At 35.1% G+C, this 13,579-nt stretch overlaps 1 protein-coding gene across 1 annotated transcript in view; it reads right to left on the reverse strand.

Annotated features, from left to right (window-relative positions):
• Nucleotides 1-13,579, reverse strand: part of postna (periostin, osteoblast specific factor a) — a 31,951-nt gene extending 18,372 nt beyond the window's left edge. Inside the window, exons 1-6 of the mRNA XM_058411873.1 lie at nucleotides 13,400-13,579; nucleotides 12,857-12,955; nucleotides 4,172-4,236; nucleotides 2,339-2,496; nucleotides 2,025-2,189; nucleotides 1,198-1,344 (exon numbers count right to left, since the gene is read on the reverse strand). Of these exons, the coding sequence (XP_058267856.1) occupies nucleotides 1,198-1,344; nucleotides 2,025-2,189; nucleotides 2,339-2,496; nucleotides 4,172-4,236; nucleotides 12,857-12,955; nucleotides 13,400-13,539 (774 nt within the window). The 5' untranslated portion in view covers nucleotides 13,540-13,579. The remainder of the gene's footprint in view (nucleotides 1-1,197; nucleotides 1,345-2,024; nucleotides 2,190-2,338; nucleotides 2,497-4,171; nucleotides 4,237-12,856; nucleotides 12,956-13,399) is intronic.

Here is a 13,579-nt window from a genome sequence, read left to right on the forward strand (position 1 = left end):
GCAGATGTTAAGAGGTGACATGAGCAAAGAACTGGCACCTACCAGTGGGACCTAGGTATACTCTTATACTGTCTGGAGAAGTCTGGAGAAAAGTGGTCTTTATCAAAAAATTCCAGCAAAAAAGCCACACTTCAGACATGGAAACAAGGCTAAGTGACTCAACTATGCACAATTACACAGGAAATGGGTGCAAAAGACTGACAGCAGGAGCACTGGAGTGATGAGTCAAAATTTTAAATATTTGGCCGGAGCAGGAGGCAGGTTGTCTGCCGAAGGGCTGGAGTGCGGCACAATAATGAATGTCTGTAGGCAACAGTGAAGCACGATGGAGGTTCCCTGCAAGTTTGGGGCTGCATTTCTACAAATGGAGTTGGAGATGATCCATCATACAATACCATCAGAGAGGCGCCTGACTGGCCCTAAATTTATTTTGCATCAGTACAACGACCCCAATTACACAGCTAATGTTATTAAGAACTATGCTGAACTATGTGCAGCATAGAGAAGAACAAGGAATTCTGGAAGTAATGGTTTTTCAGAGCCCTTGAAGAAACAGAAGGATTTGAGGTAGCCCACATCCACAGAAGATCTGTAGACAGTTCTCTAAGATGTTTGGAACAACCAACCTGCCGAGTTCCTTCAAAAACTGTGTGCAAGTTTACCTAGGAGAATTGATACTCTTTTGTAGCAAAGGCTGGTCACACAAAATATTAATTTGATTTGGATTTCTCTTGTGTTTATATACTTTCCATTTTGTTAAATTGATAAAAAATAAACTAGCAACATTTCTATTTTTGAAAGCATTCTTACTTTACAGCATTTTTGAAAGCATTCTTACTTTACAGCATTTTTTTAGTGCCTAAAACTTTTGCATAGTACTGTATCTATATACGAGCAAACATTTGCAAACATTTTTGCAAACAAAAAATGTTTTCTTTAGCTTTGGCATTGTTTGTCATTTTATGTTTGCACCCACAATTACATTTATAATATTTTATAATTCCATAAATTGTAAAATAAATTGTAAAATTTGTTATGAAACCATAGTTTTGATTAACAAAATGTACCCCGATTTTACATTTACATTTAATTTAAGTATAAATTCTCCTCCCAAAACGTAATCACTTAGAAGGGAACATAAAAAAACATATAGAAAATAAACACATATATAATGATAAATTAAGCTACATCACATACACTCAATAAGCTGAGTTCCTCATTGCTTTGAATGACGTCGCTGATGCTGTTTCCCACTGCACTGATGACACGGTCAATAACATGTACAACCCCATTTGTGGCCACCTGGTTGGCATGAATGATCCTGGCACAGTTAACTGTGACAACCTGCAGAACACAAAAACAATCAGACAACATATGTTGATGTCGCATCCTGACCAAAAAAGCTTTTGAATCTGTTTTTTTTTTTAACAAAAAAATAAATAATTTTATTTCTAACAAAAATGCACAAATAAAAAGAAAAAAAAAGAGAAAAAATAAATAAATAAACTATATACACTGCTATCATCTACATTATATTTTTATGCTGCTGTTTAAGGTTTTCCCAAACATCAAATTATAAATTTCTATATATTATATAGAACTATTATAAATTGTTACTGCATTATAAGCACTATAAGTAAAAGGTTAATTCTGCACACTGAACTCTACTGTTACTACATGTAACTCGTCTTCATTTTAAATACATCACTTTCAATTCTTTAATGTTTGCACATAATTGCACATAATGTTACTACATGAAGCATGTAAAATATTGCACATCGTGATCTATTCCCTCTACTTATTTTTTATTATTTCTATTCATTTCTTTTTTTAAGCCCAGTTTCATAACTGTAAGTTATTTATATGCAAAGACTTATGAGCAGTGGCTGGGTTTTATATATATAATAACTGTGTATGTGGCAAATAGCATAAAATCTCAAATTCTCAAAATCAGTTTCTATCCTGTCACCAAACAAATCAAAACCCAAATGTGCTATCTGCAGGGTGTTTATATTGATACATACTCCATTAGAATAGTGGTTGATATACAGTCCCTGCTTGTTGTACATCGACTGCAGGGTCATGTCATTCTTCAGGTCTTTGGTAAGGAAACGCTTGCTGACCATATGGTAGTGCAAAGCATTGTACAACTCTGTCCGTGCATTGTTCACAAGGGCATTTCTAGCAGTCTGTGTAATATAAAAGAAATCACAGAAAATTTCTATTAGCAATATTGACATTAACAGAGTAAAAACAAACTAAAATATAGTTGACTGAAAGATGAAAGTAAATGATTGTTGGCCAAAGACAATTATACAAAATAAAAATTAGATCTTACAACATCTAATTTTTCCCAGGCTTCATCAGTAGGAGCAAACATGGTATAGACACCAGCTCCTTCAATCTCCTCTCGGATCTTGGACCGGAGGGCATACTGCTGTGTGATATCCAGTTTCAGCAGACTCAGCGTGCCATAGATGCTGTCAATCGGGACAGCTGGAGAGCAAGGTAAAATGTCAGAAGGAGAAAGCAATTGAATTTACTACATTACATTTACAGTTTTTGTTCTACAACAATTGTTATAACTGGCTTAGTTTTACTCATGCAACCAACTTGACCACAAAATGTTCTGAATCTCTCATTGTGGAATTTGGTAAAACTAGAGAAAAGATTCTTCACGTTTTGACCTTTGCTAGGTTTTCCTAATGTTATGCGTAAATGCCATAATTACACACTTTAATCGCACCAAATATTGTGTAGATCTATAGCAGAAATATTCCAGCTACAGTGTGAACATCATGGTTAATATTAGGTCAACCTCTTATCTCTACATGTCTTTGTACAGGTCTTTGTGTGTGTGTGTGTGTGTGGGCGGTGTGTGTGTGTGTGTGTCCTTGCCATTTACTTTATGCTGTGTCTAATTATATTCTTTTGAACATATTGCATATACCAGTGATTCAGTGTTTAGATGAGGTTTCAGCCATTCTTCACTCAATATTTAAAAATCTACATAGAATCATTGGGACAGCATTTTTAAAGTAAGCAGAGTTTAGCTAGAACTTGGATAGAGGTTAGAGCTACTGTACCTACATGTTTCACTTATGAAACGTATGACAATGCACATGTAGATAAACAACAGACTGTAACACATCACTAGTATTTATTTAGATGAAATGACTTCAATTAAATATTATAAATATTCTGTTTGCACAGAAACGTCTTGATGGTGTTTTGTACATCCTGCATATTTGTTTATAACATTATCATTCTCACCTGGGTTGTTGATTCCCTTTAATTACTCTACTATTTCTCCACTGCAATAATCTGATATTAAATTCTAAGATCAGCTCTGCAGAAATATTACATTTTAACAGGTATTTAACTAGAACAATCTTCCCCAAAAGTCACCAATGTGTCCAAATAAACATTTATTCATTCATTTGTCTTCAGTAACTGTTTTATCTTGGTCAGTGTTGTGGTGAACTGGGAACCCTGGAGCAATGGGATACATCCAAATCCAGTGCAGGAAGCCATGCACACACATTTACACCTAGGAGCAATTTAAAGTGGTCAGTCCATGAGAAAGCATGTTTTGGGAAGTGGAAGAAACCCAAAAAACCAAGAGGAAACCCACACATACACAAGAAGAACATGTGAAACTCCACATATAAAAACAAACAGGATAAACTAGGCCTGGGCAAAAATGATTCACCCTGTATAATGAAAATAAACAGGATTTAGGGAAATATTCACATGCATAGAATATATTATGTATATTATGCAATAATACATAATATTGGTTGCATTTTGTTATTACTTAAATATTGTTGCATTGTTGAAAGTCAGTAAGAATAATTTATATAAAAAAAATTTATTCTAACTTCCATAGTGTTTGTTGCAGAGTTTGCAGTTTGGGCAAAATCTTTGCATTCCCATCTTTCCCATTGTGAATGTATATATAGGTAATAAGCAACTAGATTTAATAATAACCCCAGAATAAGCCTAAGCCCAAAGTTCCTGCCACAACACAACCCATAATTTTAACAAGATCTTGTAAATATGACATTCTTCCCAGTTTAATCAAAAAGGAACAGTGGTGCATAAAGAGAAGTATGTTGATGCAGTACTGATAAATAATTCCTGGAATTTTTCCTTGTCAGGCAATACAAACCTGCAGGGCAACCGAGCATCCCCTCCAGCCTCATATAACCAGGACAGCATTCATATAAAAGTTCCCTGCAAAATAAAAGCCACAAAGAATGTCACTAAGCTTTAGCTTTACAGTCTTAAAGACAATTCTAAAACAATTTCAATGGACCAATCCATGATAAAACCAAACCATTATGAATTCATTTAATGACTAATTCCACAGATTGGTCAGTGTGTCTATGAATTAGGGAAGAAAAGACAAGTTTTGTATTAAATATTATCATTTTTGTGCCAAAAATTGGAAGCTTCTTTAAATAACAAATGCAGATTGATTAACCACATGTGAGTATCTATTAACAAATATGTATAGACTAAATATAGACATTAATTTAATGAAATAAAATACCAAGCAAGAAACATGAATACTCAATAAGTAGAAATATTGCAACAAATAATAATAGAATTGAATATAATATTTAGCTGATTCTGCAGTCAGGAAAGCTCAATGTTAAGAAAAAGAAATCTGAAGGATATCGTTATTGCTGTATTGCTGTAATGTGATACTGTAAAGCTGAGTGTATAATGTAAAATAAGATTCTTTGTCATGCATGGACTGTGAGCATGTAGATGGTGATTGGCATTTCCAGTAGGGAGAGTACTTTACTGGTAGGTATTTCACATTCAGATCATGGTGATATCAATGAAGAGATGTCAGAAAGACAATGGAATGGAAATGAAAAGAGAAAAAGTGAAGAGAAGTCTTTTGCCATTGTCATAGCCATGATGGAAGAACCCACAAGAACTTGAGACTGAACCCATTGATTTAGCATACAAAAGGAAAAACAGTGGACCAAGTACTGACCCCTGAGAGACTCTGGTATTGAGGCTATAAGGAAATTTATATTTATCCAAACTGCATGTTAGAAACAAACCTGCAGGCGTGATGAGAACTATGAGAACTGAGAAACAGCATAATAGTTCAACGAGGAAAGGCATAATTTGTGAAGCCTCAGTGACTGTATGGGGGCAATCTATTTAGAATTCATGACGTTATGACCAAGCATTAGTTAGATTTTAGTAAAATATGTAGCCAGATGTTCAGGTATTTCACATTCCAAGTTCTTAGATAGAAATGGAAGGCGTGAAATAGGTCTGCAATTAGCAACATGAATAGAGTTGAGTGTAAATTTCTGGCCAGTGAGTCAGAAATGATGACCACCTGCATATTATGGTATTGATCCTCCATGTGCCACCAGAATAGCTCAGACCCCCTGGAGAATGGACTCCGGGTTGGAGGTGTTCCCAAAGATGCTCTGTCTGAATGATGGCAATTGTATTTTCATGATGAAGGAGGCCATTGCCATTGAATTCCACTGCCATAAAGGGGTTTAGAGTTTACGGGTTTGGGTAACGTGATAAATTAATATGAACATGATGCCTTATTACTTCCTGGTCCAGTTCCACAGGTAAACAGTGCAAATTTACCTGTACATGAGACTCATTGGATCATGTGACCTTCTTCAATTGCTTCAAGCCCCAATTCCAATAAGATTTGGTTGTCCAATGAGATTTGAGCCCTGGTTGTCCTTGTGCATCAACCCACACTTTGAGAGCTATTATCTAAAGTGCAATTTAAAATGCCATATCTCAAAGTTGTCCATACAACATTATTGATTAATATGCTAAATTGTAATCATATATTTTGTATATAAACAAAATTAAATGTATAGATTTTAGAGCACTGATTTATGGTTGACTAAGCTAGCTAGCGGCCATTATATACCAGCAAACAGCAGTCATTCAGGATTATTTTTATTATGGGGTTACTGGCTAAACTTACCAAGCTACTTTGAGTGTTAGCTAAGGTAATATCAACAATAGCAAAATACTATGATATTTGAAATATGACTATGAAACAGAGCATGGCTTGAGGTGTTTAGCTACAGGTGTTTATTGGAAATAAGTGAAGCTTATCCAAAACTCACCACATTTCATCAACAACAGCCTTTTAATTGATATCAAATAACAAACATTTATTGTAAAATGAAGATGGCCAAAATGTACTGGAAGTTTTGATTAGTCTTCCATGTACCAATGGGAATGGGCAAATGGGCAGGGTTCAAACCCATACTGAAGCCAGCCACTAGAGGGCCTCAGAGACATCTTGTTTCACCTTTAAACCTCATTTGAACCACTGAAAATCTGATTCAGTAAATAAAGTCTAAATTAAGTCTTTTATTATTACTAATTGTTTTGTTAGTTATTTTGTTAGTACTTACTGACAACACAAAACACAATAAGGGTAACAAAAAAGTGTGGAGTTGTGAACAATTGATTTTAAAGCACTTTAGCCTAGGTGTTTGGAGACATTTGAAAACTGTACATCATTGTACTTGTCTTAATTGTATTTTATTTTCTCTTACTTTTATGATACATTCTCTTGCTATGGAGTAATTGCACAACATGTGTGATGTAGCTTCTTTCCATACAAATCCTTTGTTCTAATAGCGTAATTTATCAGAGATATAATAATAATAATAATAAAAAAAAACAGTAAAGAGGGGAAGGTATTCATGATGGAATCTAATTAGATCTACACAGATGTTATTTGGACAGTAGATGTACTGTATACCATAGTACAATGTGCAAGTAATCCACTGACCACAAAATGGCACAAAATCTATTGTTATCAAATTATTTTATTATTTTTTCTGTCCCCTTTCTTTATTTTTTTGGGGGGTAGGTTAAAGGGGTTGATTTAAATGCTACTAAAATGTCAGCACTGACAGCAATATAAGAAAATAAAATCTAGCCACCTTAAAGATAAATTATTAACAATTCCATTTATACTAAATGGAAAAAAAGTCTATCCAGTAATTGCACTAAATATTGCCTCAGTTATATACACTGTCAAAAGAACATTAACATGGAACCTGGCAATTGTCTTCGCATTTTGAGTAGATTATTTTTCAATTTCTCCACATAAAGTATATACCAAATAAATGGAACGAACAATGCCCCAATGATAATTTCTGGCTTTACACTGATCAAAAGCTTTGGCTTTTCTGATAGGCCTTTAAACGATATTTAACTTAAGTAGGCGAAAGAAATTATAAAACTACATTTTTGCAAACAAACAAACAAACACATCATAGCAGTATGATTCTTTACATCTGCATATATGCTAGCAATATGGCTAAGCCCCGCTGTATATTTATTTATCTGACAGATGGTTTATTCAAAGTCACATATACAACGAACAGCAACATAGTCATGCAGTTATGAGCTTATGGCCTTTCTCAGTGTTAGAGCTTGGTGGTTGACCTCCTGCTCACTGATGTAGTACCTTAATTACTGAAAACCTTAAGTAATTTCACCTGCATACACTGGCAATCATGGACAATGAACATACTGTGTTGTAGAAAGAATCTGTATGCAAGCTTGTGGACTACACTGGAAGAGTATAAAAGAATCAGTCATGTGTATGAAAACAGGCAGGGTGTTTTGGCAATACTATGCTTTTGCAAATCTGTGATCAACAATATTATGATACTGTAGTTAATCAAAGCAAGTAGCAAATTATTACATGAGCCATGTGGACATAGAGAATGTTAGTAGAATGTAGAAATAATGACGCTGTAAGTAGCAGATATCTTATCATGAATACAGTAGGTGTCAATTTTTTTGGATTTTATACAAACTCTAACAGCTGCCCTTCCGTTATTCACACTCAACTAATGCCTGCTTTCCACTTCCTCGCATTAAGGAGATTAGCATGTGAACTGGAAGGACAAATGAGGAACACACACGATGTGGCAAGTTTCCATCAAATCTAAGCCACCCAACTACATCTATCTGTCATTCTGGCTCTGCTTTGTCTCTCTTTTTTCTCACTCTTTTCCTGGAATCCCAGAATCACAGCCATCACAACCCTCCTCCACGGTTAGACAGTACTCCCTGTCTCTAAGGCAATGAGCAACTAAAACTTTTCTTGCATGTATATCAGCAACCTGACTGACAAAAATACCAGAGAGCATGGTGATGGGCACTGTGTGTGATCATAACAATCTCTCAAATGTACTCCTAAAAAAACTTTCATATGTTCCTTTTCTTGTTAGGGATTCAAGTATACAACCTGGCATAGGGCCTGTGACTAGATTGAGTGGGAGAAACGTAGAGTAAATCTATCTGAAACTGTCTGATAAGGGCTAATGAGGAGGTTTTTATAGACAAAGAAATACAGAAAGAACCATGCACCTCCTGATACAACAGCCTGGGTGGATCATTAGTGTATAGATTTGTCTCAACAAACACTATGATCAAAGACAGTGTTGGCTTTATGCAACATTTCAGGGTTGAACACAACTAAGGAGAAGGTCTGAAAATAGATAAGAATGGCTTTGGAAAATTCTAAAACATCTGCATATTGTAAACATTGCTGACATCTGCTCATTTTGCAGTTATCCAATAGGCCACTCATGTGGTAGCAGCACACTACATAAAATCATGCCAAAACAGGTCATAAGCTTCATTTAAAGTTCACATCAAACATCAGAATGTGGGGAAAAGGGTGATCTCTGTGACTTTAAAATGGGCCAGTTTGATTATTTCAGAAAATGCTGAATTTCACACACAACATTCTTAAGAGATTTTGCACAAAATGGTGTAATACATAAAACACTGTGTGATTAACATATTCACCAAAACTGGACAGCTGAAAACCAAAGGATTTTAGGTTAGGGTCAGACTTTACCCTTGTTATCTTCGGATTTCTGTTTTTGGCTGAGAGAAGTGGAACCCACTGTGGTCTTCTGTTTTTGTAGCCCATCCAACATATGGTTTGATGGTTTGTGCATGATTAGATGCTTCTCTGCCCACTCGCTTATCAACAAGACATTTCCACCCAAGTGTTGTTACTCAATGTTTTTGTTTTCTGCACCATTCATACTCTAGAGACTGATGTGTGATAAAATCCCAGGAGATCAGCAGCTTATGAAATACTAAAACCAGCCCAACATTCATGACATGTTCAAGGTCTCAGTGATCAGACTTGTCTTCCATTCCGATGTTCGATTTAAACATTAACGGACATTGTTCATCTGTATCTACAGGTTTTTTGTGTTGCTGTCACATGATGTAAGCATTGTATATATTATATGAGCACTATTATCTGTATCTGTACAATATTAGTGCTCATATTTTTTTGTATGTGTGTGCTTTACAAACCCAGATGCAGATGTGGACACACACTAGCAAAAATGCAAATAGCTTAAAGATGTGGTTAGTTTGTACATAGCTGGGGCCCCAGTATTTGAACAGGGTCCAGTATGATGCAAGTAAACTATGAAGGGCTCTTCTGACTACAGCTCATGTTCTCAACCCTCTAGACAGTTAAGAACCAAAAAAGATGAATGATTACAGAAAAAGTGAAAAGACTTTTTTTTAGACTAAACACCTTACATTCATTACCTATAAATTGTTATCATTTACTTATCCTCATTTGCTTATAGGATAAAAATGAAAGGAATGTGTATTCATTAAACGGAAGTTACTGAAATTTTCGAAGACCAAAAAATTTAACTGTTTAAAGAAAGTGAAGTGTTCAGACAACAGTGGTTCCATCATATTTACGTTAACTGACTAAGCTTTGAAAGAAAAGATGTTTAAATCATAGAAATTAAATCATGGCTCAATACTCTAAAAGAATGGCCTTGTGCAAGCTTGCCACATGTCAACACTGTAAATTTGAGCACATGAAACATGCTGCTGTCATCTGATGAATAGATCCCTTGGACCTTTCTTGGCCAAGAGAAATAAATGTGCAATCATCTCCAAGGAGGCTTAATTTAACTGTCAGAACCAAGTGCCTGGTTATCAAAAACTATTGCTGTATACTTTTAGTGGCCAACTTTCAGGAGTGGTTTATAATGAATTTTATGGGATGCAGGATTGTGGCATCACAGTTCCAGGATGGGCCCAAATGACCTCTGGTTTACTTCCTCCTTCCAAAAACATGCCTGGTGGTTGATTGGTTTCCTGAATTTGCCCTTGATTTGAATATGTTTGTGCATGATACCTTGAGAGGGACCAGAAAAAAGTGCTTAGTGAAGATGGCTGAATTAATTAATGATTATTTATTTTGATTTATTGATTTATATATTGGTTTATGTATCTTTATGTATTAAGATCAGGCAATGCAACACAATGTATCAGATGTAGGTGAATGCTATTTATTTAATTATATATATATATATATATATATATATATATATATATATATATATATATATATATATATATATATATGTATATATATATATATATATATATATATATATATATATATATATATATATATATATATATATATATGTGTGTGTGTGTGTGTGTACAGTATATACTTTCAGACACTTATAAATTATGTAGAATCTGTGCAAAGTGCAATGTATTGATTATTGATTATCATCCAATGGTGGGCCGTCAGGGCCAGCAAGGCTTTCTTTGCTGGCCTAAACAGCAGTGATCTGAATCACTGACTTGCATTTTAATATATTTAATATATTTTTCCATGAATGTGTATTAAATTATTCCCAATAGTCTATTCTCTACATTTCATAGCTTTTCTCTCGGTTGCGCTGCTTCCAGTAGTGTATATTTATAATAAGAGTATTTATCCAATCATATTTCAGCCAGTGGCTGACATCATGTGTTGCATGAGTGAAAGAGTGAAAGAAATCACTCTGTGAAGTTCTCGTCACCCAGTGACGAAAGTGAAGTTGGCATCACTGGGGCCATCTAGCAGGCATACGATTACGTCAGGAATTTCCCGTCCTTTGATTGGATAATTGGAGTAGTCAGAGGCAGCGAACCGCACAAACTAAATAAAATGTATATATTTTAACTCACAATGGCTGGCAGAGGAGAAGAAATCGATTTGGTCACAGATATCCTTACAAATGCATTTTCAAGGTGGACTGTAATAAAATTGACTATTCCTTGCGAGGTGTGAAATACTGTACTGTAGCCTAATTTCTTTTTTACTTTGCTATTTAATGGTTGATTAGTATCTATTGCTGTAGCGTCATAAGAATTGTATAGTGGTGGATTAATTCAGGAAAGACACTGGTGAAGGCCTAGGCGTGAAATGCATTGCCTGCCACTGTTATCATCATGTGATTTCACACAGAATATGTGTCTGTATACATTTAGGTGATGTGTGTTGGATGGCAGGGGGGAAAAACATACTCATGTGAACTTCCAAAATTAATATCAAAACTCAAAATGATGAGCACAAACATGCAGAGGGAGTTTGTTATACCAGTCTACACCTTTGCCATGTTTTTTTAATGTTAAGGTCATGTCCTGGGCTCCTACCATGAGAAAATAATACAATTAATAATGAGCTAACTATAAATAAAAGGACCTGCCATGACAATGCAGCTACATCTCACAACCATACACATACGCTCCAATTAGCAATGTGGAGTTTATTGTTGTTGTTTTTTTTAAACCTTTCTGGCTGATTTTCCACTGAATATTAACTGTCTTGTTTTATTTACAATGTTAGACTTCACTTGTAAATGGTGTAGCAGAGTAATAGCCTATGAAGCATAGATCAGGGCTAGCTAAGTCTACAATTACTTGCTAGTTAGTTTAGATGCATACTGCATATGTATTTAGCAATAAAATACCACTGCCATCCAGTATATTAAATAGATTTGTAACCTGAATTTTGATTCAGCACTTGGTTAAATTTAATTGTTTCAAATGTCTTTGTATTAAGAGAGTTACTGCACAGAGGCAATGTATTCCCTCATAATACAGTTTTTATAAAGCAGTAGTACAACCTGCACTATCCATTTGGAATATTTATAATAATATAATATGATAAATGCCAAGCTAATCATAAAATGGCATGGTTTGTTATGTTCTACTTGAATCATACATTTCTAGTTTAGCACAGTTTGAATAAGGCATCAAATCAGGACCAAATTTAGCGAGACTCTGGTTCCATATCAAATCTACGGATTTAACAGTTCCCCATGATGGGCCAAAATGAAAAATCCTTTACAGTGCTAGCCTATTTTTCTAACAGGATACTACAAGATGACTTGATTGAAGATAAATACATTTGTACTGTTAGCCCTACAGCAATTATAAGCCCCAATATTTTACTTCACTAGTCCCATTTTCTGTTGAATATTAAAAAGTGAAAATAAGTGTTCTAATGCTAAATCATTATTTTAGTTGTCAAACAATATTTCATGTTCCTATAGAGAATGTAGATAGCTGTTCTGAGGCCAGTTTTGTAGCTATTTTAGATGACTAGTATTAGCTAGTCTTAGATCAGTATGGCAGAAAAACCCATTCCCGGAATCAAAGAGGAAATCCAACTCGACTCCACCCTCAAAGACAAAGACAGAAATGCTGATATTTATATGCACCAGAACCTCCATCCACCTCTTACATGGAACCTCTAGCACAGCTAAGAAATGCACACAGGTGAACAAATAACACAAATTTCCCTGGCTCTGGGTAAGCACCTGTTTTCAGCTTGGTTTCATCTGGATATAACTTACCTATCATCCCCACACTGTCACCATTTTTCATCATTCCCTAACACACACACACACACACACACACACACACACCACCACCACTACCACCAGTGTACAAGAACACCAAAATATCTATCTGATGCACTTACGTTGGCCTTCCACAGATGGTTTTTTGGTACCAGTTCCTGCATGTGCTGAAATACGTCTTTTTTGTCCCAATTACCTGCTGAAGGGCACACACATAGGGCCTGTCGAGAATGGAAGAAGCAGAGTTAAACATAAAAGTGAAGAAAAAAAAGAGAAAGCCTAGCAGACTGGGATTCAGTACTGAAAAATACTTCTGTCCTGAAGTAGCCAATTTCACTGCAGTTAGGACAGTTAATTGTGTGACAAAATTGCTTGAAAGAGCAATCAAGATGTTGAAAAGCCAGGAGTAATTATGTCAATTTAGTATGTGATTTTTATTTTCTAACATCCTTCTTTAAACCTGGTAAAATTTATTTTTACAGAAATAAACTTTTATTTATTTTTTTTTTTTAAATAGTTTCAAAATGAAATTATAGGTCTTACACTAATAAAGAAAATAAAGATACACAAGTGAATATGGCAAATGTGCAAAACTGTCTTTTTGAGCTATGCTATTGCATTTCTCAAACAAGAAAAAAAAATACAATATAAAAACATTCTTTTACCCCTGCTTCTTGGCCCTGATGCGGCTGTGAAACACAATCTTGTCATAGGCAGATGAGTCCACTTTGTCCAGGTAGCAAAGCACCAGCAGAACAAATGTTGCCACAAGCAAAAGCTTCATCCTGGCTTTTGTCCCACACATCAGCACCACTGACAAACCAGGAGAAATGGGAGCAGACTAT

Source organism: Hemibagrus wyckioides, linkage group LG16 (assembly GCF_019097595.1).
Source record: "Hemibagrus wyckioides isolate EC202008001 linkage group LG16, SWU_Hwy_1.0, whole genome shotgun sequence".
In the NCBI taxonomy this organism is placed as follows: domain Eukaryota; kingdom Metazoa; phylum Chordata; class Actinopteri; order Siluriformes; family Bagridae; genus Hemibagrus; species Hemibagrus wyckioides.